Raw genomic sequence first — 27,975 nt, 5'->3', positions numbered from 1 at the left:
AAAAACAAAAATTCCCTCTTTCTTAATTTCTCATCTTCAATTAACTTATTTTCCCGACTTCCTCACGTCTCCCGTTCTTGTATCCCTTGTATCCCTTTTTAGAAATTAATTCAGCAAATTCATATCCTATTAATTTATCTGTTGTTAATCCAATCTTACATTTTACTTTGTTGCTAAAGCCCCTGCGATTCATTTCAATGTCCTTAACATTCAAAAATTTTACAATATTTCTGCAAATAAATTTTAAATTTCTTCCAATCTTCCTCCACCGACTCCTCTCCCTGGTCTCGGATTCTGCCAGTCATTTCCGCCATCTCCATATAGTCCATTAGTTGCATCTGCCAATCTTCCAAGGTGGGTAGATCTTGTGTCTTCCAATGCTTTGTGATGAGAATTCTTGCTGCTGCTGTAGCATACATAAAAAAAGTTCTATCCTTCTTTAACACCGATTGGTCCACTATGCCCAGGAGGAAGGCCTCTGGTTTCTTCGGGAAAGTATACTTAAATACCTTTTTCAGTTCATTATATATCATTTCCCAGAAGGCCTTGATCCTTGGGCACGTCCACCAAAGGTGAAAGAATGTACCTTCAATCTCTTTGCATTTCCAACATTTGTTATCGGGCAAATGATATATTTTTGCAAGCTTGACTGGGGTCATGTACCACCTATACATCATTTTCATAATATTCTCTCTTACGGCATTACATGCTGTAAATTTAATCCTGGTGGTCCACAACTTCTCCCAGTCAGCAAACATAATGTTATGGCCTATGTCTTGTGCCCATTTTATCATTACCGATTTTACTGTTTCTTCCTCAGTATTCCATTTCAACAACAGATTATACATTCTCGAAAGTGTCTTTACATTGGGTTCTAACAATTCTGTTTCTAACTTTGATTTTTCCACCTGGCTGCAGTTTTCCTTCTACCACCAGTGCCTTTTCTCTGGCTTCATCAGCAATTTTCCTTGTCAGTTTGGATTCCTGCACCAGCCTGTCAATAGCCTGAGTGTTGGAGTTGATAGTTGTGGTGTTTAAATCAATTTTAGCTGACAATTTTTCCAAATCTCCAAATATTTTGTCTAATGATGCACTTAAGTTCTCTTCAGCACCTGTGCTTTTTGCACCGGTCTGTCCAGTATCCTCTTTTTCTAGGACAGGAGGTGCTACTATTGATTGTCTTCGTTGCTGTTGTCTAGTTTTAATCCTTGTTGGCTGGGGATTATCCTGATCCATTGCTTTGTTTTCTAAAATTCAAGGTCACTCACGCAGTTCAAATTCCTTTCCGATGGGAGAATTTCCAGACCTGTTGTAGTGGAAAATCCCCAGCTATATTCTAGGCCTCCTCTAGGGGAGTACCTTGGCAACAATGTTACTTTCAAAGCAGTTTTCCAAAGGCAGTCCTGTCCTGCTTTCACTTTTCAGTAAAAGGCAACAATTACAAAGAGTCTTTCCAATTCCAGCTGCTACAAAGAGTCCCATCCAATTCAAAAGCAGAGTAGTCTCAAACAGTTACAAATATTTATAAACGGTGCAACACTTTCTTACTGTCTCTGGCAGACCAATATCAGGGATTAGGCAGTGGTCTTTTTCCTCCACTCTCTTATTCTCAAGTCCAAAAGTTTCCCTCACCCCCTCACTCCAGGAGGGGGTTCTTGCATCTGGCATTAAAATCTAGATCTTCTTAATTTAATTTCTCCGGCTCTAGCTTTAATAGTCTTTGCTTTGCTCCTATTTACAAAAGCGGAAGACGGACTTCCTTTTTGCGTCTTTCCCGCTTCAGTGCCAAGTTCAAAGTCTTTTATGCCGATCAAAGGTAATCCAATCCTCTGATCTCCCGATTTAAAGATCTTACTCACGGGTTGTAGTTTGTAATCCAAATTTCAAAGGAAAGAGTACAGCGCTCTCCGGCAACAGCTGCGCGGCTTCACTCCACGGAAGTAGCGATCGACCCTCAGTGCCGCGCCACCCCCGCTCCGCTCCGGAGCCCCTCACAGGGTTCCCTTGCTAATTGGGGGGGGTGCTTCTGGCGCCCGCCGGGTCCCACGGCCGCAGGCTTCTCCCGCCTGCGGTTTTTTTTGGGTCTCCGCTGCGCCGTAGCGGTAAGACCCTGAATTCCGCGGAGCTTCTCCTCCCGTTCAGAAGGAGACTGCCATTACCGTTGGCGCCGCCTCTGGAAGTCCCAACCCAGACACTTCCTTTAAAATGTAAAAATCCCCCCGGGGGGGCATGTTGGCCCAACAAAAGATGACATGTCCAGGATTTCCCGGACCTATGGCAACCCTAGTCTATGATTTGGCTGAGATAATGGCACGTGGCTGATGTGCAACAGAGTAGCAGCACAATCAGTGATCTGTACTAACAGGAGAGGTATTCTGATTTCCTAGCTGGAGCTAATCCAAGACACAAGCACTTTTTTGCATGATGAGATGAAGCAGTTCACCAAGGTTGTTTTTAAGAGCATCTTAGTGATGAAACTTATACCTCCTTCAGTTGAACAGTGAGCCTCTTGCTCTCTTCTGCAAGCCTGCGAGTTTCCTGCTCTAACTGTTGTTTCTGAAAGAAAGATGAGGTGGGTGGGAATTTACTCGTTTTTGACATGAATACTCAACCAATCATGGGGAAGGGCATAGCTCAGTGGTAGAGCATCTACTTTGGATGCAAAAGGTCCCAGATTCAACCCCCAATGGTATCTCTAGGTAGGGCTGCCTGAAACCCTGGAGAGTTGCTGCCTGTCAATGTTGACAATAATGAGCTAGATCAGGCTTCCTGAACCTCAGCACTCCCGATGTTTTTGGCCTACAACTCCCATGAGCCCTAGCTAGCAGAACCAGTGGTCAGGGATGATGGGAATTGTAGTCTCAAAACATCTGGAGGGCCGAGCTTGAGGAAGCCTGAGCTAGATGGATCTATTTTCTGACTCAATATAGGGCTGCTTACGGAAAGAAAAAAAAAAGTTCTGAACAGCCTCCCTGCTACTTGATCCCCACTTTAACTGAAGACTGAGCATTTGAGCAAGTAAAACATGTGTCTTCCCACTACCCCACATCAGGTTTCGGCCCATCCACTGTGCCTCCAAGCCTTCACACTTTTAACTGAAGAGCATGTCTGAACTACAGTTTCAGACCACAGCCTACCGGACAGACTGAGTAGGATATAATAATCCTGGTCAAATTACCCATGGCAACTACAGTGGTACCTCGCAAGACGAATGCCTCGCAAGACGAAAAACGCGCAAGACGAAAGAGTTTTCCGTTTTTTGAGTCATTCCGCAAGACGAATTTCCCTATGGGCTTGCTTCGCAAGACAAAACGTGAGTTTGTTTCCTTTTTCTTAAAGCCGCTAATAGCCGCTAAGCCGCTAATAGCCGTGCTTCGCAAGACGAAAAAAACGCAAGACAAAGAGACTCGCGGAACGGATTAATTTCGACTTGCGAGGCACCACTGTAACAAGTACCTTCTCTTTGCTTTGACTTTCGTCTATAGCACATTGGCAAGAAAGAGCATCCAGTCGTTGATCTATCTCTTTCTTCCGCTTGTGGATGTCTTCATCTTTCCCAAGGGCTGCTCGGCCTAAGGAATCCAACCAAATGCTTTTAATTTAGAAATTTATATCCCACTTTCAAAATGGAACTTTGGTTGCTTACCATTCTCACACTGAAATTCAATGCTTCTGACATTCATTAAACTGTGGGTTTATACTGTTATATTGTTATATGGTGGGGGGGATCCCTAGAAATTAATAAATGGTAAGGTTTAATTAATAAATGGTTAGGAATATACAAGCTGCAGAGGAATTCCTGGGCTAGCCTATGCAAAATGACCTAGCCAAGCTATGGCCATTAAGAAACAATACAGGGCCATTAAGGGCCATTGGCAATGCAAGAGAGCTATCCTTCCCCACTGTCCTGAGGTGTGAACAGTAACCAGGGATTTTGAAGGCTTCCCTGGGTGACTGTATTTGAGGTGACATGAAAAGAGTGCCTTTAGCAAGGTGTGCTGGGAAGAAGAAATGGAGGCAGAGAGAGAAAGTTCCATCTTGAGCAGGCAGGCTGGGAGAACAGGGAACAAGCCCTTCTTGAGATGACCATGCTGTAAGATCTGGACTCCTTTTATCTAAACTCAGGTGTAAATATGTGAATAAATCATATTTCTTAAAGCTACACAAGCCTCTGCCGCACCTTGATTCTCAAAGGAACACAGATCCTGGGTGAGCACCTGGAACACCGCCTAGAATTTTGCTACTGCTTACCAGAGTGGGGGGTGACACCCAACCTTTATAACAATATCCAGTGCCAGTCAGCTCCATTGATTTCAATGGGTCTACTAACATTACAACCCAGATAGATAGATAGATAGATAGATAGATAGATAGATAATACTTTATTCGGCTATAAGGGGAACACATTAAATCTGGCTCTAACAAAAGCGAATCTATGCGACGCAACCGATAAGGTAGACAGATATCGAGGTATCTGGGACATAAATCTAATGCCCTGATATATCGGGGAACATGTACCACCACCTGTAGTAAGATTTTGGTTGCAAGTCAACCTCCTCCAATCTTTGTTTGATGACTTTTTTTGCTGTAATTAGATCTAAGTTTAGTATATCGGAAGGAGAGATTCCGTAAGTCAACAGTTTGGAATGGATTTTTGTTGCCCATGGGCTGGTGAATTCATCTCTCCAAAGGCACTGAATAAGATGGTAATTGGGCAATTTATGCCAGAGAGACAGCCAGTAATTAAAGGCATGTCTCCACATCAGGATCTCTAAGGAGGGGGTCTTAAGTTCTAAACGAATAGCAGAGTTGCTTACACAGGAGGGTAGTTTCAAAAGGCGTCTGAGGGTAGTTTCAAAAGGCGTCTCTGTCACCAGAGGCATGAGGTTTACAAAAGCGCCCCATAGAGGGACTGCATAGGCCATAGTTGCAACCACTTTTGCACTATAAACTTTTAAGGCAGATGGGACATGCATAGCCCCCTCTGTAAAGAAAAAGCGTAATAGAGTGTAGATAAGGGCTTTGCCCTTATTTTGTAAGTATGTGATATGCGCTTTCCATCCCATATTATACTGGAAGTAAATTCCTAGATATTGAAATTTGTAGACTTGTTCAATTGGCTTCCCCTCGAGTTCCCATCTATACATTTTACGACTCCTGGAAAAAATTAGAACTTTAGATTTGGAATGGTTAATGGTAAGTAAATTTGACTGGCAATATAACGCGAAGATCTTAAAAGCCCTCCTCAAACCGATTCGAGAATAAGAGAGGATCACTGTATCGTCAGCGTACAATAATAAGGGGTAGCGATAGTCTGCAAGCCTGGATGCATGAATGGAGGTTTGGGCCTCAAGTAGGGGAGTTCTCATGTCACTAATATAAAGATTAAAGAGATAGGGGGCAAGGATGCACCCTTGTCGTACCCCCTTATTTATTGGTACAGAGTTTGTGAGATCGCCCTCAGGTGTTAACCTCACCCTAGCGGCCGTCCCTTCATGTAATTTGATCATAAGCCACAACAGCCTTTTCTCTATGCCCCACTTTGCCAATTTTCCCCATAGCAGCTCTCTAGTGATACTGTCAAAAGCCGCCTTCAGATCTATAAAAGCGGCACATAGAAGACCATGAGTGGGGAAAGAATACTTTCGCGCCAAATGATATAAAATTAGTGCATGGTCAATAGAAGCACGATTTGGTCTAAACCCGACCTGTTCGTGGCCTATCAGATTGGAATCTTCGGCCCATTGGGTTAGTCTGGTTAGCAGGAAGCGAGTATAGATTTTTCCGATGATTGATAATAAACTGATATTACGATAGTTTCCTGGGTCGTCTGGTGGTCCTTTTATATATATAGGAATTATGGTGGACTCCTTCCATGATCTAGGGATCTGGCCCGTGGCATTAATTGCATCAAAGATTTTTGCTAGGATTTTGGCCCACCATACTGGGTGTTGTTTAATAGCTTCTGCCAGGATCAAATCGGGCCCTGGGGCTTTATCAGTTTTCAATTTAGCAATTAAATCTACTATTTCCTCCGGGTCAGTATCTGGCCATATGGGCAAGTAACATGAAAGAGTGTCAGGATGAATGTTAGAGATAGCTGTCTGGGAGAAATAGTTTCTTAGAAATTGTTCCCATGTTGGGGCTGGTATAACCGTCAATGGGTATTTCCTCGATCTTTTGTTGATTAAATTCCAGAAACCACGAGAGCTGCGAAGTTTAGAGGCAGCAATCAGCGCTTGCCAACATCTTAGGTGCCATTCCTGCTTGGCTGACTTCTGTGCCTGTTTGTAAGCAATTTTGGCCTGCAAGTACTCTGGGGGAAGAGTTTCAGCTCCAGAAGATTTATATCTGTTGTAAATACAACAGAGAGAGAGCCTAGCTTGCTTACATTTGGAATCAAACCAAGGAGCACCGAATCTGGGTTGATCTCGGTTAACCAGGTGAGTTGGCATCGTAAAGAAGCTAGTTAAAGCTACGGAGAGGTGGGAGAACCACTCCAATATCCTATTTGGTTCAGACAACTCCGCCACTGAGGCAATAAAGGATTCGGAGATATTCCTCTGGAAGAATTCTGCATATTTTTGGGCCTGTTTCATAGACCATTTAATGCTTCTTACTTGAGCTGCAGCATTTAAACCTACATGAATTGGGTGTGAGCCAATGCCAGTCAAGCATTAGCTTGGCCGCTAGAGGTAGGTGGTCACTGGATTGCACATTGTCTACTTTAAAATAAGGGAAGTTTGAGAATAGGTCTTCTGAAACTAGAAGGTAGTCTAGGACACTATTTGATGTTATGCCCAAATGAGTGAATTCTCCTGGCACGTCCGGAGGGCAATTGCCATTCAAAATGTTCAAATTCATACAAATGGCCAATTGATAGAGAAGGACTCCCGCCTCATTCACTCTGATGTCCTTAGATCTTCTTGATATAAAGGAAATTAAATCAGATTTTGGATAGGGGGGAGGTACCCACCACTTGGCCTTAATTATCCCATCCCAATTGGCGGCTGTACGTGCATTAAAGTCACCACCCATTATCGATGGTATATTAGGGTACATAGCATAACATGCCAATAAATGATCTTCCAGCGAATCCCATCTATAATGGAGGTCCGATACAAGACCACCTGGAGGAAGATAAACATTGGTGATTAATAGGGAGAATTTTTCACTTGAAATCAGACCTGTGAAAGCAAAAGGAGGAAAAGTCTGAACTAGTGAGAGTTTAGCGCTCATTTTAAGCGATATGGCGATTGCAAGACCACCTCTGGACCGGCCACCTTTTTGGAAGGGACTAGCTGGAAGTGATATCAGTTTGAAGCCATTTATATCTATTTTATCTTCTTCCCATGTTTCTTGCAAAACACCGAGGTTGATCTACTAGAAGTAGATCCCTGAACAGGAAGTCTCTTCATTTCGAAATTCTTTGTACAACTTGACAGAGAAATACCCAGAGAGGGAGAAGTTGAGTCCGTCGGAGGAAACCCTCTAGCAGATTTATCATCAGGCATTAGGATGACTTTATTGATGCGTCCCATCGGGTCTTCAATCGTTTCCGACGACGGGTCCCGAAGTGTAACATTCACAGTTGAGGGGACATCGGGGGCGGTAATTACGGAAGACTCTCTCGGGGGCATCACATGTGAACTACTTCTATAACTAGTCGAAACTGGAGAAGATTCTAGCTCTGGCATAGATGAGTAAGTTAAAGAGGGATTTGAGTCAGGCAGGGAAATCAGAGTTTCATCCTTAGGTGTGTTGGTCGATGGATATAGATGAAGGTTAAGAGAGGATGGCATAGCCTGGTCGTCTCGTGGAATAGCACTGGGGGCATTAACAACTTGAAGATTTGAGTCTTGCAAGATGGTTTTTGTTTTCAAAGTGGGGCTGAGCTGAAGAGGGTCTACCACTTCTGTCCGGTGTGCCCAAGTGGGATTGTTTGAAGCATCGTTAGTATCTTCCTCTCTGTGTTGGACTTGCAAAAGCTGAGATTTAAGCGTGTCAAATCTTTGCATCATCACCGACTGTTCTTTCGGAGGGAGGGCTCTGAACGAATCAATAAGTTCCCTTTCATCAAGGGCAGTCTGCAGGTTTGCGTCCTCATGTATGGCTGTTTGAGAGGGTATCGAAACTGGTCGGAAATGACACACTGCAGAATCATCGCAGGAGGATCTGGCAGTATTTTGAAGTAAAGCAGAGTCACTTGTCCTAATGTCCTCACTGCCCGGGCACCTATTTAGAAGGGGTTTGATCTTGCTGTCTGCAGAAACCCTTGTTGCTACGATATCAGCCATGGACAAAAGCGTTTTCCGCCTGGCAATAATAGATGGTATCTTTTCAGAGTGAAACGCAAGTATCACCTTCAAGAAGTTGGTCTGCCGGGGAAGGGGCATCACCGCATATAGGTCAATCTGGTGTTTCTTAATTTTTAAAAGTTTGCTTAAACAGTCTTTAGCCCCTTCTAGTGATGACCATCTTCCTATTTCCGACCGGACAGAAAGGCAACTTTTCTTGGGTTGCAGAGTTAATATCTGATTATTCAATTGGGAATTTAAAATATATTTAATTTTAGTCTCCTTTCTTTTATCTGAATTGGGGTGAGGCAATAAGTTTTTGACCTCACAAACTGAAGATTGTGTTGTTGATTCAAGTTTTTCAACTTTCAGCAGGATATTGGATAATTGTGAAGACACCTCATCCAGCCTTTTAAAGATACAGTGAAGGGTCTTAATTACTAAGTGTAACTGCTCACAACTGGGGAACTCCCCCCTATCAGATGTTAAACCATCATCCTGTGATGAGAGTTTTTCTTTCATATTCTCCTTTACCAGCTTTACTTTTGACAAATTTTGAGTCATCAGAGTTGAAGTGTCTTCTAAATCAATTAGAGGTAGGAAGCGATTTTGAGTTTCCACCGCAAGGCAATGCTCGGCATTGTCACTCCCTCTTCTATTCCGGTGTGGCACCAACCTTGATAGTTTTGGTTTAGGGGATGATAGGGGCTCGTCAAAGTCTCTCAAGCGTTTGTTCTGACCCATACTTCCTCAGGCCGAGGATTATACGATTCATAAGTTAACATAACATTTAACACACAAATAAGATAGTTAAGACCACTGGAAGATGGCACCGTGGATGTAAGCTCCTTGGATGGATACTAATAGTGAAGTTTTCCTCTCCACTGCGGTAAAATCCACTTACAACCTCAGTCTTCCGTGGGCGTCTCGGACCCAGTTTGCAGCTTCTCACAAGAGGAAGTATTGAAATGTGACAGCCTCAAAATGTCTAGGGGGTAGGGTGCCAAGTGTCCTGGCTCCACTGGCCTCTCTCAGCCCTCTATGACAGCAGCCTGGGCACAAACGATAACTTATTCAGGATTTAAACACCACACGGCGTCTTCCTCTTAAGCCCTCTCTCCAATTAAGATAATGGCGTTCTCTTCTCTTTTAGCGGCCGAGGCCGGCCCGCTGATAAGAGAGAAACAAGGAGCAGTCTGCAGCAATCTGGAGCAGGGCCAAATCTCTCAGAAGGTTACCATGGCATATAGTTGCAGCAATTATAAAATGCTTCAAAGGCTGACTGGGTCAGTTAAGAAAATATATAAAGGATTAAAGGAAGATTAAAAGAAATCCGAGGAGCCCCGGTAGGCGCGTCTTACCTCGGCGCCATTTTCCTCCTCCCATTACAACCCAGAGGTTCCTGTTATACCCCAATTACGAAACTGATTTAAAACTGCTGGGAATGACTTTTAATAAGACTTTATAGCTGAAGTGATTTCAGTTATATTTTTTGTTTTGTGTGTGATGCTTTATTGTTTAATTATGCTTAGATAAAGCCAGAGTAAAAGCCAGAGTATATATTTGATAAAATAAACATCTTTGGCTGCAGACCAGGATAGGATGGGAGGGATAGGATGGTGTTACGGGATTTCATCCCTGCTCACAATCTGGGAAAGGTCTGTCCCAGATAGAACAGAGACTGGGGGCTATGAAGAACCAACTTTTGAACCCCACTGTTAAGCAGACTAATTAGGAGACAGCAAATGGTGTGAGGGAGGAACCCTTTACAAACTACTCACTCATTCTGCGATTGGCCTGGGCATCCAGACTGAATTTCTGTACGTCCTTGCTGATCAATTTTTCTTCCCCCAGCCTCACCAGGTTGATGTCACCACAGTTTCTTTTTTATATATATATAAAAATTTTATTGGGTTTTCACAATTTATATAGACACACACAATACACAATACAGACATACAAACACAAAGACAAACATATATAATTTCAAATCCTTAATTTCTTAACCACTTTCCCTGACTTCCCCACACCTCCCCTTCTTGCATCCCAATTCCAATAATTAACTCAGCAAGTTCTTATCTCCAACTTTTACCTTATTAATATTTTACTTAATTCTTCTTAATTAACCAAATTTAACTTATAAACCTCGATTAAACCACAATACCCATCATTTACGTCCTTTTCTAAGGTCGACCCAAGTTCCCTTCCACAAATTTCCCAATTTTTTATATTTATTACAAAACATAATAACCGAAAGCAACATATAATTATACACCCTTTGGATTCCAAAACTTTACCCCCCCCTTTCCCGGTTTTGATCCCCCAAAAATATCCATCAGCTTATCAGTTCTCAGCCTGGATCCCTCACGTCCGAGGCCCTCAAATCTCTCTCAGTCCCTCTCTGCCGGTTTTGTTGGTAGTCCTTTATGTTGGACAGCGAGTCACGGAGAAGCTCTGTCCCAGTAGGGTCTATGTTTCTTCCAACCAGACCTCCATATTCAAAAGTGGAGCCCAAATTATGTTTCTTATTCCTTTTAAGTCCAAATGTCCCAAAAGCTCCAACTTTCGTCTTAATCAAATTTGTAATCCATAGGTCTTCCGATCTCCCCGTGGGGAGATCTCTCCAATCTTCATTCTCAAATTCAAACCAAATTCTCATCATCCAGGTCTTATTTTCCTTGTAATCCATTTTTGCAGGCCTCTGGTCGTCCTTTTTCACCTGCGGCATTTCAGCTCCTCCTTCCCACTCCTCTGAATCAGCACATATCTCTTCTTGTTCAGCTGCAGAATCTTCTTGAGTCAAGTCCTCGGCACAATCAACAAGTTTATTTACTTTAAAATTCAAGGTTGTTACATCTGTAGCCAAAGCTTCACTCTGATCTTGTAATTTTCCCAAGAGAAAGAACATTCTATCCAACTCAGCCTGTATTTTTCCATCTGCAGCCATTGTAATGTCTCAGAACCCCCTCTAGAGGGATTCTAGTTACTTAGCATTCTTTCTCCAACAGTCAAGTTACTTTGTTTTTGTTTCTTCTTTATTTTCAACAACTTGAAGTCAAATGTATCACAATTAGCCAGCAGAAATAACAAAAGGCAATTTTTTCTAACTTTGACAGCTCGTTTGACAGCTGTCAAACTCTTTATATCTCCTCAACAGGCTCGCTCGCGGATCGCTCCCGGATCCCGGGGGGTTGCACGTCAGCTCCTAAAAGTCAGTTCTTATCCTCCAGCAAAATACTTCTAATGCCAAATCGTGAAATTAATAACTTTTGTCTCACAAAGAGAGAAATGGTCTCTCGACCTTAGTTATCCAATTCTTGCTTTAAATTGTCTGTCTGCAGGACGGGGGGGGGGGGAACGACTTCCTTTTAACACCTCCCCCGATCGTACCGAATTCAGGAAAAATAGATTTTTAAGTCCAATTTCCGTACTACTCACGGGTTGTTACTTTTGTAATCCAAATGTTCAAAGGAAGAAGTCAGCGCTCTCCGGCCATGGCTTGCGGCTTCACTCCATAGAAGAAGCGGTCTACTCTCAGCACCACGCCACTCTCCGTCCCCCGCTCCAAAGCCTTTAAAAAGGCTTCTTCGCGGGTCGGGGGGGCGCAAATGGTGCCTGCCGAGTCACCAAGTCCACAGGCTTCAGCGCCTGTGGTTTCTGAGGGTCCCCGCGTCGCCGCCGCGGCAGGACCCGTCTTCCGCGGAGCTGATTCCCTCCGGAGCTCGGAGGGAATCCGCCATTAACATTTTCGCGCTAACCCGGAAGTCGATGTCACCACAGTTTCCTGGGTGTGAAACAGACACTTAGAGCCCTGCTGAAGTACAGCTACCTTTTTTAAACTAGAAAGACATTTGGCAAATAAATACTTTTGATCTGCTTAGCAAATCCTGAAATCTGTATCTTGCACATCCTCAATAAGAGTTGGAAAAAGTTCAAAAAATGGCAACCAAAATGACCAAGGGGATACAGCAACTCCCCTACAAGGAAAGGTTGTAACATTTGGGACTTTTTGGTTTAGAGAAAAGGCAAGAGGCAACAAGCCAGATGTTTATAGAATTATGCAAGGCATGGAGAGAGTGGCTACAGAAAAGTTTCTCCCTCTGTCTCATAACACTGAAACTAAATTACTTATTCACACAGTGCACAGTTAACTATGAAACTCGTTCCTCGTCAAGGTTCTTTTGCTGCAGACACCCTTAGGGCAGCTTACAGAAAACAAGACAAAACAACAAAATAAAAATACAACACTAAAACCAGTAAAAATAAGTGCAGCAAAGCTTTTAGTAGGTAAGTGCAGCACTAAAAGGATCCCAAAGAACCTTTAAAAAGTGTAAGGATGTACAAGAAAGGCTTTGCTTGGAGTCTACAGGATAAACAGAGGGCATCAGGGAGATTAGAATCATAGAATCATAGAATCGTAGAGTTGGAAGAGACCACAAGGGCCATCGAGTCCAACCCCCTGCCAAGATTAGATTGGGGGCCTTCAGCATTCCAAACACATGGTCCACCACCAAGATCCAACCCTGTCCCAAAGGATTTCAGATGGATTCTCTGCAAGGACAAATGCCTTAGGAAAAGCAAAGCACCCACTACCTATACTGGCAGGTGGGGGAGGGTCTAAGTAACTTAAACACGGAATAATGTCTTATTCTTCAGTTATGACCAAGCCAATTGCTCCCTCCAGCTATGAATTCCACAGATGAGAACTGGCCAAGAACTCATCATACCCAAAGGCTTTTCCTTGTCCTGACATTTTTCCTTGAACTCAACAATCATTATTTTCATGAGGTGATCTAGAGCAGCGTTGGACGGAGCACAGACCAGCACACGGTTCCTCTTGATCTTGCTTTCTACAGGATTCTCTTTCCCAGATCTCTGGAGATTTAAAGAAAAAAAAAGGCATAGGGTTGTAAAATATACCTAGAAAATACCCATTGAAACAAATCAACCATATAGTCATGCCCAGACTAGGGAGTGCATACGGTAATTGAAGTTGGGTCTTTCAGAGGTCATCTAGTCCAATCCCCTGCCGGACAAAGGGTCTAAAATGCAGGATGCAACCACAACATCCCTGAAAAAATAGCTGGGTAAAAGACCCACTGTAATGGAAAGCCTGCCCACCTCCAGAGGCAGTCCTGTGCACTTTTGAAAAGCTCCTGCCCCTGTGAAGTACCCTCTAATATTTAGCCATTAGTTCTAGTTCTGCACTCTGGGCATAAAGAAGACTGAGAAAAAGTTAAGTGCAATAATGCAGGGCAGTCGTCTGTTGATATAGCAGAGTCCGTTTGCACAACGGAATGATGAATAGTACGTGCCACATGCTTTTTGTTGCTTTATTTTCAGTTCATTGTAGAGAATTTACAAACATGCATCTTGCCTCTGCGGGAGCAGAGAAGCAACCCATCCTTCTCCTCGGAATAACGAACACCAAGAGAAAAAACAGAGAGAAACAGGAAACCAGTGTACGTCACATCCAGCTTCCCATTCCCGTGGGAAAACCCAACAGTGCTCTGACTGTGGAATGTAAACATTGTCTTGTGACAAGCACTTCGCTGCACAGTGAAGAGAGCAGAAACCAACATCCTCCCCCTTTCCGTGAACATCACTGGGCAGCGTGTTCGTACAATATCAGTACAAACCCAACTTCTGTACATAGGTACAGTGTTGATCCCTTGATACAATCTTGGACAATACATCAGCAGGAATTTCATTACCTGGCATATAGGACACCGTTACGAGTCCCTTCTGAATATGTTCCCTAGCATGTTGCACCTTCAATTGCAAGTGCTTTGTGCTTTGCTTACAACCTTCCGAATTCAGCAAAGCCAAACATGCCTTGTTGTTCTGATAAACCTGGATTGGACATTTGACAGGAATTTTCATGTCTTTGCACAATTGTAACAACCATTCACAATCCTTAAGTGAATAAGACAGTGCATTCAGTTCAGCTTCACAAGTACTTAAGCTAATTGTTGTTTGCTTCTTACATGACCAATCAAACAGACCCTGATTGTACATGTAGCAAACTCCAGACGTACTTTTCCTGTCTGTAGTGTCACTTCCAAAACTTGCATCTGCAAAAATCTCAAGACCACCAGACTTCTGATTGTTAAATCTCAGTCTGTAATGCATAGTGCCTTTCAAATAGCGTGCTATGCGTTTCAGAGCTTTCCAATCCTTAACAGTAGGATTGTTAACTTGTCTGCTTAGCAAATTACAGCTAACAGCAATGTCAGGTCTTGAACATCTGGCAATGAAGTTTAGCTTGCCTAGCACACTTCTGTACAGTGTAGTGTCAGAAAATGCTTCTTCAGTGTCATCTACCTGATAACCTGTTGTCATTGGTGTGTCTACAGGGTTAGCATCCATCAGGTTCAGTTTGCTTAACACATCAGCAATTTTCCGTGACTGGTGTACTAGAATGTTACCACTTTGATCTTTCTCTATTTCCAGAGATAGGTAGTTGTTTACCTCACCAAGATCTTTCATGTCAAAGTGCTCTTTCAGTTGAGCTAGGGCATTATTGTACAATGTTACATCTTTCCAAAAGAATAAAATATCATCAACATAAAACAAACAGTACAGCTTCTTTTGCCCCTCCTCTTTGACAAACACACATGGATCAGCTTTCCCTTGCTTAAAACCTAGAGAAAACAATGCTTCAGTGAGTTTTGTGTTCCAACACCGTGCACTTTGTTTGAGACCATAAAGGGACTTCTTCAGAGCACAAACAAATCCCTGTTTTACCTGTACGCCATCAGGTGGATGCATATAAAGTGATTCACCTAGAGATCCGTACAAAAATGCTGTATTTACATCGTGGTGACTAATGTGTAGATTCTCCTCTGCAGCTAGCTTGAGCATAAGCCTAATGCTCTCATACCTCACCGTGGGTGAGTAGGTCTCGTGATAGTCTTCACCTGGTACCTGTGCAAAACCTCTGGCTACCAATCTGGCTTTGTGTCTGACTATCTTGCCATTTTGATCAGTCTTCGCTTTGAAGACCCATTTGCTTCCAAGCAGTTTCATTCCTGGAACTACTGGAACTAGTTCCCAAGTTTTGTTCTTTTCTAAGGAATCAAGCTCAGCCCTCATTGCATTTAACCAAGGCTCAGCTTCCTTAGAATCCAAATCCTGGATTTCTTGGAAACTTGAAGGTTCAAATACCTTCTTGGAGCTTTTAACAGCTGCTATTGCTGTCTTAGCATATTTCATCAGCAAATCTCTTTGGAGGTCTGCCTTTTGTGGCTCTTTGTGACCTGCGAATTAGCCTTTGGTCTTCAACACTCTCCTCTTCCTTCTTGGGAGAAAAGTGACCTATTGTGAACAATGGTTCTTCCAATTCCTGATCAGAACTTTCAGAGGGTCGCATAGATGCTTTCGCACTCTTGAAATCCTCTGAAGTATCCGATTCAGTTTCAGACTCAGAATCAGAACCTTCATCAGTGGGTGTGGGTTGTTGTTGCTTATCCTCAGTCTCATCACTGTCATCAGGATAACATTGAAAAATTCCCACATTCTCCCCCCACTTGGCATTGTACTCAACACTTCTTGTGAGCCTAATTGTCTTAGAGTCAGTCATCATTATTCTGTAAGAACCTTTCTGATAACCTAGAAAGATACCATGCAAACCACGTTTGCCTAATTTGGAGCTTTGTGGTGAATGAATCCACATATCAGAACCAAATATTCTCATGTGTTTGATGTATGGTTTCTTGCCAAACATCTTCTCATAGGGGGTACAACCAATCGCTGAAGATAACCTGCGATTGTAACTGTAAACAAAACACGAGAGAGATTCGGCCCAATAACTCTCTGGAAGATTGGCATCATGCAGCAAGGTTTTTAACCCTTGAAGCAATGTTTGATTTGCCCTTTCGCAAAGTCCATTCTGCCATGGCGAGCGAGGACTGGACAAATCGTGTTGAATTCCTTTCTCAGTCAGAAAAGCTTCAAACTGCTGAGAAGTGAATTCTCCCCCGCGATCTGTGAAAAGAATTTTTATCTTCTTGCCATGCACATTTTCCAACCAAGCACAGAATTCCTTGAACCTTGGAAAAGCCTCTGATTTCTGCTTGAGATTGTACACGTAAATATACCTAGAAAATGCATCAATGAGAACCATGAAGAACCTATTGCCACCTAAAGAGGGCGATAGTGGACCAACTAAATCAGCATGAACAATCTGGTATGGTTCTGTAGCTTGCCTACTAGACACCTTACCTTTCGCAGCCATTTTCACCTTGTTTGCTGCGCATGCCTTGCACTTCATGTGGTACCTGCAGGGTTTAATAGTCATACCTTCAACCAAGGTAGGCATTTTAGAAACCGCCTCAAAATGCAAATGACCAAATTTCCTGTGAAAATCGTGAATACATTCTGCGTGCAAACTTTTGTTAGAACCTGCAATGCAACAAGTCTCATTCTGCACAACATCATCATAATACAAAACAAACAAACGATCAACACATTCAGCATGCAAGACATAATCGTCTTTCTTTGTGATGGTGCATTTCTTGTTCTTGAAGGAAACGTCAATGTTCCGTTCATTCAGCTGCATCACACTTAGTAAATTGTGTGTGGCATCTGGAACGTAAAGTACATCATGTATCTCTAAGTCCAAACTGTGAAGAACAACAGTTCCGTAGCCTTGACTGGGAATCGTGTGGTCATCCGCCTGGTGAATCGCACCTTCCTGCGGTGTAAAAGACACGAACAGTCTCTTATCGTTGCACATGTGGTGTGTAGCTGCTGAATCAACAACGAAGAGAGATCTAGACGCCTTCTGGACCTTTGCAACCTTTGGAGTGAAGCGTGAGACCATTGCCTTGTGCTGCGTTGTCCTGGACACCGGACCTTTGCCTTTGCTTTGGCCTTTTCCACGCGATGAGCTTCCGCTGCGCTGCTCTGTCTTGGCCCTGGGATATTTGCATTCCCTCTTCATATGGCCTAGACGTCCACACGAGTAGCATTTCACTGCCTTCAAAGCTTTGGCGCCCTCTGGTGGTTCCACTGCACTCTGGGATGACGTCTGTGAAGACTCCCCCTTACCCATGCAGCTAGCACCCCGGCGATCTGCTTCATTCTGGATGACGGCAGTAACATAGGCTACTGTGAGCTGAGCAGTTGGTTGAACAGCAATCTGAGTGGCAACGGACTCCCAACTTGGACCCAAAGAATGTAGTATCATGAAGGAATACACAGCCTCTGGAAAGTTGAGTCCTCTCTGTTGCAACTCATGTCTCAGATTCTGCATCTCCATCAGGTGTTTACGCACATCTCCACCTTCAGCAAGTGCCATATCATGCAGCTTGGCATAATAGTATGACATTGAGGAACCAGCTTCTGTCCTCAAGTGAGCCTCTCTTAAAGAGTTCCAAATTTCTCTGGCTGTGGTCTTTCCACGCAACAGACAGAGCTCTTCTGGGGATACTATCAACGTAAGCGTTCCCCGTGCTTTGGAATCCTTAGCATTCCAATCAGCTGTAATTGGAGCTGGGGGGTTGTCTGTAATAACATTGAACAGACCTTCTTTCCGCAGAATTGCCTCTGCATATAACACCCACTCTGTGTAATTATTCTTATTGAGCTTAGGAATCCCAAAATCATTAACCAGCTTTGCGTTTGCCATTTTCTGCTGCTTAAAACAAGCTGCGTCACAGTCCTGCAGCTTCAGCCAAAAGCACTTGTAAAAGTACTTTCGTTTTCCCCAGCCATCCAAGCCTGTGAGCTTGTGCCTTTTGGAGCCTTGCCTGTAACACGGCAAAACGGCTTTAAAAGTTCAAAGTCCAGCCATAAAACCATAAACTAGTAGCTGGCAGGCTGCCAGGCTGCTCCGGGCAGCATGAGCACATACCTTCATTAATCAAACTTGACGCGCAGAGCAGATAACGCGAGCCGTTCCTCTGTACCTCTGCCGGCATTCCGACTCGGTCGCTGGAGTCTTTGTTCCTCTGTTTGATTTACGTCTTTCTGGGCCCGGAACCAAAATGTTGATATAGCAGAGTCCGTTTGCACAACGGAATGATGAATAGTACGTGCCACATGCTTTTTGTTGCTTTATTTTCAGTTCATTGTAGAGAATTTACAAACATGCATCTTGCCTCTGCGGGAGCAGAGAAGCAACCCATCCTTCTCCTCGGAATAACGAACACCAAGAGAAAAAACAGAGAGAAACAGGAAACCAGTGTACGTCACATCCAGCTTCCCATTCCCGTGGGAAAACCCAACAGTGCTCTGACTGTGGAATGTAAACATTGTCTTGTGACAAGCACTTCGCTGCACAGTGAAGAGAGCAGAAACCAACATCGTCTTCCACCTTTTCAGATCAAAGTCCCTTTTTAAAGCCCAAGGGTCATATCCAACTGAAATATACTCGGAGTCGAGTGTGGATTTCATGCTCTTTATTCAGCTCATAGTGGTGAGGAGGCATGGAAGTTCCCCCAAACTGTCTGCTTTATATACATTATTTAAACAATGGGTCGCACGTGATTGGCTAATTCCGGGATTCTCCTGTAGGCCAATCAGGTTGCAGATTCACTTCCACCTGGAGCTGGATTGGGTGGCTCCTGCGGACCAATCAGACTGCTGCATTTTGGATCCTATTCAACTCAGTACATAACACCAACTAAGTTTTATTCAAAGTGCACACATTAAAAATATGGGGCCTATGTTACTCATGCACAGTAATTTCAAAGGGTCTATTCCAAGTAGGACTAAAAAGAGCCTGCTGGACTACTCCAATGACCCATCTAGTCCAGCATCCTGTTCCCATGGGGGCCACCCAGATGCCTGTGGGAAACCAGAGAGCAAAACATGAGCATACGAGCACCTTCCCCTCCTGTGGTTTCAAGAAACTAGTATTCAGAAGGATTACTGCCTCTGACAATGGAAACAGAGCATAGCCTAGCCATCATGGCAAGAAGCCATTGATTGCCCTTCCATGAATTTATCCTATCCTCTTTTAACATCACTGCCTCCTATAGATACACCCCAGATGTGCACTCTGAAATTTATTTTTAAAGGAAAATGACACAAAAAGGAGTCCTTAACCATTTAGAGTTGTCACTTTCCCCCCTCCTCTTGCATCTTTTGTGTCCTTGTGTGACCCAATACGTAGCAATTTAGAAGGCTTAGTATTCTCCAGCATTTTACAGTGCTACCTCTGGTTACGTACTTAATTTGTTCCAGAGGTCCTTTCTTAACCTGAAACTGTTCTTAACCTGAAGCACCACTTTAGCTAATGGGGCCTCCTGCTGCCGTTGCGCTGCCGGAGCACAATTTCTGTTCTTATCCTGAAGCAAAGTTCTTAACCTGAAGCACTATTTCTGGGTTAGTGGAGTCTGTAACCTGAAGCGTATGTAAGCTGAAGCGTATGTAACCCGAGCTACCACTGCATTTCTGTCCAAAGAAAAACAGTGCCTGCATATTTTCTGTTTTTTTTATTTAACATGTTTTATATACTGCTTAATTAAAAATATATACATAGAGTGAAATAAAACATTCATACAAAATAGCAAAAAAATCAGACTTTAAAAATAGTAAAATAATAAAGCAATAAAAGAGATAAAAATCAACATTTTTTAAAAAAAGAACAAATGTACATAATAAAATTGTACAGCTGGGTAGGCTTGCTTAAATGGAAATGTTTTGAGTACGTCTAAAATGGTACAAGGAAGGCACCTGCTTAATTTCAGTGGGCAGGGGATTCCAGAGAGTAGGTGCCGCGTCTTGGAAGAATTGGTTCCTTGCAAGTACAAAATGGACAAGAACAGGCCCAGTTAAAAGAGAAGAAAGTGTTGGGATGTGAATAGATGCTAGCAGAGGATATATTTATTAGATATTGTCCTTTCCTAGCATCTATTCACATCCCAACAAATGGGGTCCAAGGGATGTGGGTTGCGCTGTGGTCTAAACCACTGAGCCTCTGAGCTCCCATTGCTTTGTCCAAGCTCCTGCCAACCCAGCAGTTTGAAAGTGCACCAGCGTGAGTAGATAAGTAGATAACACTGCAGCAGGAAGGTAAATTGTGTTTCCATGCGCTCTGGCACTTATCACGGTGTCCCGTTGCGCCAGAAGTGGTTAGTCATGCTGGCCGTATGACCTGGAAAGCTGTCTGTGAACAAACACCGGCTCCCTCAGCCTGAAGCGAGATGAGCGCCACACCCCATAGTCGCCTTTGACTGGACTTAACTGTCCAGGGGTCCTTTACCTTTTTACCTTTAATGGGGTCCAGATTAGATTATTTCAACCCTATCTAAAATAAAAAAAACAGCACCAGTCTAAAACCAGTATATAATAGAGGAGCATTCATTAATTAATTTATTGAACACTGTTTATATGGAAACATAGGAAGCGTCCTTATACTGGCCGAACTCCTTTAATATTGTGTACACTGACTGGCATCAGCAAGGATGCCTCCAGCAGGGCAACACCAAAGGGTGTGGGCCAATGAGGGTGTGGGCCAACCCCCTTTTGCAAAAATAATGGTGTTAATGGGGATGGGATTTTAACTTGGGTGGGTGTTGCTTATTTGAGGGGTAGGGTTGTTTTTAGTTGTTCTTAAATGTTATGTGTTACATGTTAATTTGTATTTTGTTTTTGAATTTTTTGGTTTTATAAGACTATTTTACAACCTTTTAAATGTGTTTGTGGGAGGGGGCGTATTGTTTTGTTTTTATTTTAACTATTTACCTTGCATTTTCATCCTGTGAACAGCCCTGAGATAGTGTGAGGAAGGACGGTATATAAATCTAATAAATAATAATAATAATAATAATAATAATAATAATAATAATAATCAGAAGGTCTCCAGGGTTTTAAGCGGGAAGCCTTTCCTAGCTCTACCTGAATATGCCAGGGATTGAACACGGGACCCTTTCTGCATGCAGATCAGATGCTCTACCACTTTAGCTATGTCCCTTCCCATTAATTAACAACAATAACCCAGCACCCCACATTTTACGTAACATAATATATGTGGTTCTTGTTATTTGCCGTTGAAATAAGACAGCCTGGATCACTTCCTGGTGCAACTAGACTTCTCCATGACCCTTCCCCACTGCAGAAAGGTGGGACCTACATGGATGGTCTGCCCCACCACGTAATGGATCCAAATGGTTTCCAAAGGGTGGCAGGGAATGTCTTATCCCATGTTGCTGGCCTTTCAGCTGATTCCCTGGTGGCCCGCTGGAATGCAGAGTTAACCAGGGCTATCGACTGTCTGGCTCCAAAGCGCCCTCTCAGATTGCATGGAACCCAGACAGCCCCGGACTTCCGGGGTGGCGCCATCGGTAATGACGGCTTCCCTCTGACTAGGAGGGAACCGGCTCTGCAGAAATCAGGTCTTTACCGCTACGGCGCAGCGGGGACCCTTCAAAAATCACAGGCGAGTGAAGCCTGTGGCCGTGGGACTCGGCGGGCACCGTTTGCGCCCCCCCAATTGGCAAAGGAGCCTGGTAACGGGCTCCGGAGCGGAGCAGGGAAGTGGCGCGGTGCTGTGAGTTGTCTGCTTCTTCCGTGGAGTGAAGCTGCGCAGCTGTTACCGGAGAGCGCTGCCTTTTTCCTGGGACAATTTGGCTGTAAAACAACGATCCGTGAGTAGCACCTTAAAGACCAACTAAGTTAGTTCTTGAGTAGGCTAACTTCGGAATTAAAGGAACTTTACAAATTTTATGATTACTTTGGCACCGAAGTGGAGAGGTATAAACAGGAAGTCTGCCTCCCGTTCTTGTAAATGGAGTAAAGCAATGAACTTGAAAGCGGAAGCTTTAAAAGACGTTGGAGAAGGATAATAATTTCAAGCATCAAAATAGTGTTTCCCCCCCTTAAAAGCAAGGGAGGAGGGGGGAGAAGATTGGAACGTTATTTCCCTGCAAAAAGAGGACGAAGAGCTAAAATCCACCGCTCAAAACCCTGGAACGGTTCTCAGTGACAGTAAGAAAGCCGTATTGAGAATTGCACTGCTTTTGAAAGTTCTTTTTGACAGCTAACTCTGCATCTGAGATACAATTAAGATACAATATTGCTGACAGGCTTCTTCTGGTCTTAAAGTAACTGGATATAATTGAGATAGAAACTGTTGTCTTTTTGGTAAACTGGGGGGCGAAAGGGAAAAGTTAATTACTTTAAAGACATTTCTGATTGTTACTGTGTCCCCCTAGAGGAAGTCTGAAATTGTTACAATTGCAGCTGGGCTAAGGGGATTTTCGACTTCAAAACAACGTTGATTCTGAGCGTGAGATTGACCTTGGGCTATATCTAGAGGGATATGGCAGATGGGAAAGAGAAGATAGATTTGTTACAAGCAACGAGGTCTGGCAAAGTACTTCACACAGACGGCGGGCTGCAAAGAAGGGCTTCGACATCTGGCCCTTCTGGTTTACCAACAGCAACCTCATCGGCACAATCAAAACCCAAAGGTATGGATGCTGTGGATGCCCTGGCTCAGGCACTAGGAAAAATAAATGAATATTTGGAAAGAATAAGTAAACAAGTAGCCGAGGCATCGGGCAAAATTGATCAAAATACTACAAGTATTAACAATTTGGGACAGAAAGTAAATACTAACACAGAAACTATCCAGAAATTATTGCAGGAATCCACCTCAACACGAAAGACAGCCGAGGAGGCTAAAGAAATTGCAACTGCTACAGCCACTGTTCTAGAAGAGAAGATACCACCGTTGCACAAACAACTTGAAGACCACAAGTCAATACTGTCTATGATTGAATTGAAGGAGAAACAGGTGAATTTAAGGGTCAGGGCCGTACCTGAATTGGAGAAAGATAATTTGATTGAATTTCTCACGCAGGAATTTGCAGACTTTTGGAACCCAGATTTGGGGAAGGATAGTTTCAAGATAGTGAGAGCTTTTAGGCTTGGAAAAGGAGGGAGGAAGAACAGGTTTGATCACCCTCCGAACAAAAGAGGAGAGAGATAAAATCTTGAGTCTGCACTTCCAGAAGACTTTGGAAATACATCAGTCGAAAGTGGAAATATTTAAGGATATTCCGAAACATCTTTTGGACCTTAGGTCCAATTACAGAGATTTAGTCGACCTGTTGAGAAGCAACGGAATCATTTTTAGGTGGGAATTCCCCCAAGGCCTATCTTTCAGTTATAAAGGGAAGAAGATAAAAATAAGATCAGAAGACGACAAAGATAAATTTTGGAGAGACCACGGAGAAGACCTGCAGAAGAAAGTTACAGGGGAGCTAAGAGCACTTGTAAGTGAAACTTTAGACATACCAGATTTCCCTCCGGAACTAAAAGATCGCCTGAAGAAGGTGATACCACCGACAGAACAGGAACAGGCACTGGGTGCAGTTGGAGGAGAAGCAAAGTAACTACATCATGGCTCTGCAACTATTAAGTTGGAATTGTAATGGTTTGAACTCCCCTCAGAAAAGGAGATCTGTGTTTCATTTATTAAAAAAGGAACAATTGGACTTGATTTGTTTACAAGAAACACATATAACAAGGTTACACAGGAAACTATTGATTAATAAAAGACTTGGTCAGGAGTTTATTTCATCGGACAAGGTTAAAAAAGAGGGGTTGTGATTTATGCAAAGGACAGATTATTACCGAAATTTATTTTTAAAGATGACCAAGGAAGATTTGTTGCAATTGAAATTCAAATACAAGGAGAAAAATTTTTGATAGTAGGAATTTATGCACCAAATGAGGGGAAATCTGTTTTTTTAAAAAAGTTGCATGAGACCCTGATGGATTATCTGGATTATAACATGATTCTGATGGGAGATATGAATGGAGTGGTATCTACAAATATGGACAAGGCACAAAGAGAGGTAGTCACTAAGGACGGTAGATTACCGAAAACTTTCTTTGAGATGACAGACAACTTGGACTTAGTTGACATTTGGAGAACAAAGAACCCCATGGCTAAAGAAGGAACCTTCTTTTCTGAAGCCAATATGACATGGACAAGAATTGACCAAATATGGGTAACTAGAGGAATGGCACCAAAGACAAGAAAAGTAGAAACCTGCCCAAAAACCTGCTCCGACCATAATGCTGTTAAGATGGAAATGAAATTAATACCAACTGGCTCCTTTAGATGGAGGATGAATGACACCTTATTCAGAGATGAAGATGTGCTTAAGAAGGCCCAAAAAACTTTGAAAGACTATTTTGAGATAAATATGAACACCAATGTGGAAAAAAGAATAATCTGGGACGCTAGTAAAGCGGTTATGAGAGGGTTCTTGATACAACAGAATGCATTAAAGAAGAGAATTCAAAATGAGAAGAAGGATAAAATTTTGGAGAAAATAAAGGAAGGTAAAAAAAAATGAGAGCAAAACCAAAGTCTCAAGAGATTTTGAGAGAAATAAAGTTACATCAAGTGCAATATATGAAAATGATGAATCAGGAGATAGAATGGAAAATTAAACAAATGAGACAAAAGACATTCGAGTCGGCTAATAAATGTGGGAAATTGCTGGCCTGGCAAATGAAAAAAAGACAAAAATTAAATACAGTTACAAATTTAGAAGTGGAAGGAAGGAATATACAGAACCCAGTTGAGATTAGAAATCGTTTCCAGAGGTATTTTAAACAACTATATACACAAGGGCCACAGAAAGAAACTGACGTAGATCGATTTTTGAAAACAAATGGATTACAAAAAATCTCTCAAGAAAATAAATTAATGTTGAACTACAAAATAACTGAACAGGAGATAGAAGGTGCCATTCAGAATATGCAATTGGAAAAATCTCCAGGACCAGATGGACTGACTTCTAGATATTACAGATCTTTAAAAGAATGGCTAGTACAACCTTTGAAAGAGGTCTGTAATGAAATAATGGAGGGGAAAAGGGCACCAGACCAGAGTCGTGGAAAGAAGCATATATCACACTTGTACCGAAAACAGAGACTGAAAAGACGCAGCTTAAAAACTACCGCCCCATATCACTGCTCAATGTGGATTACAAAATTTTTGCAGCCATTTTGGCTAAAAGACTAAAAAGAGTGCTAGTGGAAGAGATACATAAGGACCAAGCAGGCTTTCTCCCAGGAAGACATCTATCTGACAATGTGAGAAACATAATTAATATTTTAGAAAAATTACAAGTGAACATAAACACTAAGGCAGTTTTAATTTTTGTGGACGGGGAGAAAGCCTTTGACAACATTTCTTGGATTTTTATGAAAAAAAATTTACAGGGTATGGGGGTAGGCCAAGGCTTTGAAAATGGTATAAGTGCAATATATTCCGAACAAAAGGCAAAATTGATTGTAAATAATGTGGTGACGGAGGAAGTTAAGATAGAAAAAGGGACACAACAAGGTTGCCCAATCTCCCCATTGCTGTTTATATCGATCCTGGAGCTTCTGCTGAATATAAGAAGGGACCAGTTGGTTAAAGGTATACAGGTCGGAGCTAAACAGTACAAATTGAGAGCGTTTGCAGATGACTTAGTATTGACGTCACAGGAGCCAGAATCTAGTACTAAAAGAGTTTTAGAACTGATTCAAGAATTTGGTCAGGTTGCAGGGTTTAAATTGAATAAGTCAAAAACTAAGGTTTTAGAGAAAAATTTAACAGCAATTGAGAGAGAGAGGTTTCAGAATGAGACAGGTTTAACAGTGGTTAAGAAAGTCAAATACTTGGGGATTAATATGACAGCAAAAAATGGGAATTTATTTAAAGATAATTATGAAAAATGCTGGGTTGAAGTGAAAAAAGATTTAGAAATTTGGTCAAATTTGAAGCTTTCACTGCTAGGCCGTATTGCTGCGATAAAAATGAATGTATTGCCTAGAATGTTGTTTTTGTTTCAAACATTGCAAATTGTGGACAAAATGGACTGTTTTAAGAAGTGGCAGAGAGATATTTCCAGATTTGTCTGGCAGGGCAAGAAGCCTAGAATAAAATTTAAAATACTAACAGATGCAAAGGAAAGAGGTGGATTTGCCCTGCCAGACTTGAAACTTTACTATGAATCAGCAGCTTTTTGCTGGTTGAAAGAATGTCTGCTTCTTGAAAACGCTGACATTTTAGATTTAGAAGGTTTTAACAATGTATTTGGATGGCATGCATATTTATGGTATGATAAGGTCAAAGCGCATAAGGCATTTAAAAACCATATTGTCAGGAAAGCATTGTTTAATGTTCGGATAAGATACAAGGACTTATTGGAAAATAAAACCCCAAGGTGGCTGTCACCGATTGAAGCGAAAGCTCTGAAAAAGCTCAATATGGAGGTCAAGTGGCCGAAATATTGGGAAATTTTGGAACAAGATGGAGATAGATTGAAATTGCAGAGTTTTGAAAAACTAAAAAACAAAGTGCGTGATTGGCTTCATTATTATCAGATAATGGAGGCATACAATTTGGACAAAAAAATCGGCTTCCAGGTGGAAAAATCAAAATTGGAAACAGGATTGTTAGAACCCAAAACTAAGACTTTGTCAAAGATGTATAACTTGCTGTTGAAATGGAATATTCAGGATGAAACGGTGAAATCTGCAATGATCAAATGGGCACAAGACATTGGACATAACATAATGATGGCTGACTGGGAACAGTTATGGAACACAGGTATGAAGTTTACGGCATGTAATGCCTTAAGAGAGAATATTATGAAAATGATATACAGGTGGTACATAACCCCAGTCAAGCTTGCAAAAATCTATCATTTGCCCAATAATAAATGTTGGAAATGTAAAGAAACTGAAGGTACATTCTTTCACCTTTGGTGGACGTGCCCAAGGATTAAGGCTTTCTGGGAAATGATATATAATGAACTGAAAAAGGTATTTAAATATACCTTCTTGAAGAAACCAGAGGCCTTTCTCCTGGGCATTGTTGGCCAATCGGTGTTAAAGAAGGACAGAATTTTCTTTATGTATGCTACAACAGCAGCAAGAATACTCATCGCAAAGTATTGGAAGACACAAGATCTACCCACTTTGGAAGAATGGCAGATGAAAGTGATGGACTACATGGAATTGGTGGAAATGACTGGTAGAATCCAAGACCAGGGAGAAGAGTCGGTGGAAGAAGATTGGAAGAAATTTAAAGATTATTTACAGAAATATTGCAAAATTAATGAATGTTAGAATGATGTTTGATTGCAGTTAAGTGGTTTCTAGCTGTAATGATATAAAAGAATATGGAAAATTGGATTTCTAAATAGGTAAAAATTTAATGTTACAATATATTAAGATTAAAGATCAGGATAATAAGGAGGGAAAGAAATTGCTGAATTAATTAATTGAATTGGAACACAAAAAAGGGAGGTATGAGGAGATCAGGGAAACAAGGATATGAATGTAAGACATGGGAAGATTGATATTTTTTTTCCTTTTTTCTGTAAGTGTACTTACTTTTTATTCTGTATCTTTTTGTATTTTTATTTTTGTTTTTTACCTTTGTATTTTTTGTTTTTATGTGTAGTGGTTGGGAGTTACTCGTGCGTAATCCTGCCCCGTTTGAGCATCGGATTGCCTGGTTAAACCCTCCGGACTGCACAGCCCATCTCAGCGTGGCTGCCCTTAGTCACTCGTAGAATCTGTCTGTGGGCGTTTCTTAAAGCGCTGCCAACATAAGAGTTGTTTGACGCCCAATCGTTTCCGCCTCTCACTGCGCGGGAGTCTCCTGCGCAGGGTGGGCGTGGGCAGCGGGGTGCTTGGGCTCTCCTCACTA

General features: G+C 42.3%; 1 protein-coding gene across 1 annotated transcript in view; it reads right to left on the bottom strand.

Annotated features, from left to right (window-relative positions):
• LOC309523304 (putative helicase senataxin) overlaps positions 1–10,174 on the bottom strand; it is a 74,818-nt gene extending 64,644 nt beyond the window's left edge. The window contains exons 1-3 of the mRNA XM_082207099.1: positions 10,079–10,174; positions 3,457–3,572; positions 2,485–2,556 (exon numbers count right to left, since the gene is read on the bottom strand). Coding sequence (XP_082063225.1) covers positions 2,485–2,556; positions 3,457–3,572; positions 10,079–10,082 — 192 coding nt within the window. The 5' untranslated portion in view covers positions 10,083–10,174. The remainder of the gene's footprint in view (positions 1–2,484; positions 2,557–3,456; positions 3,573–10,078) is intronic.
• Positions 10,175–27,975: the final 17,801 nt, after the last annotated feature.

The sequence above is a fragment of the Podarcis vaucheri genome (genome assembly GCF_965113315.1).
Source record: "Podarcis vaucheri genome assembly, chromosome: W".
Taxonomy (NCBI): domain Eukaryota; kingdom Metazoa; phylum Chordata; class Lepidosauria; order Squamata; family Lacertidae; genus Podarcis; species Podarcis vaucheri.
This window is presented reverse-complemented; position numbering and strand designations above follow the sequence as displayed.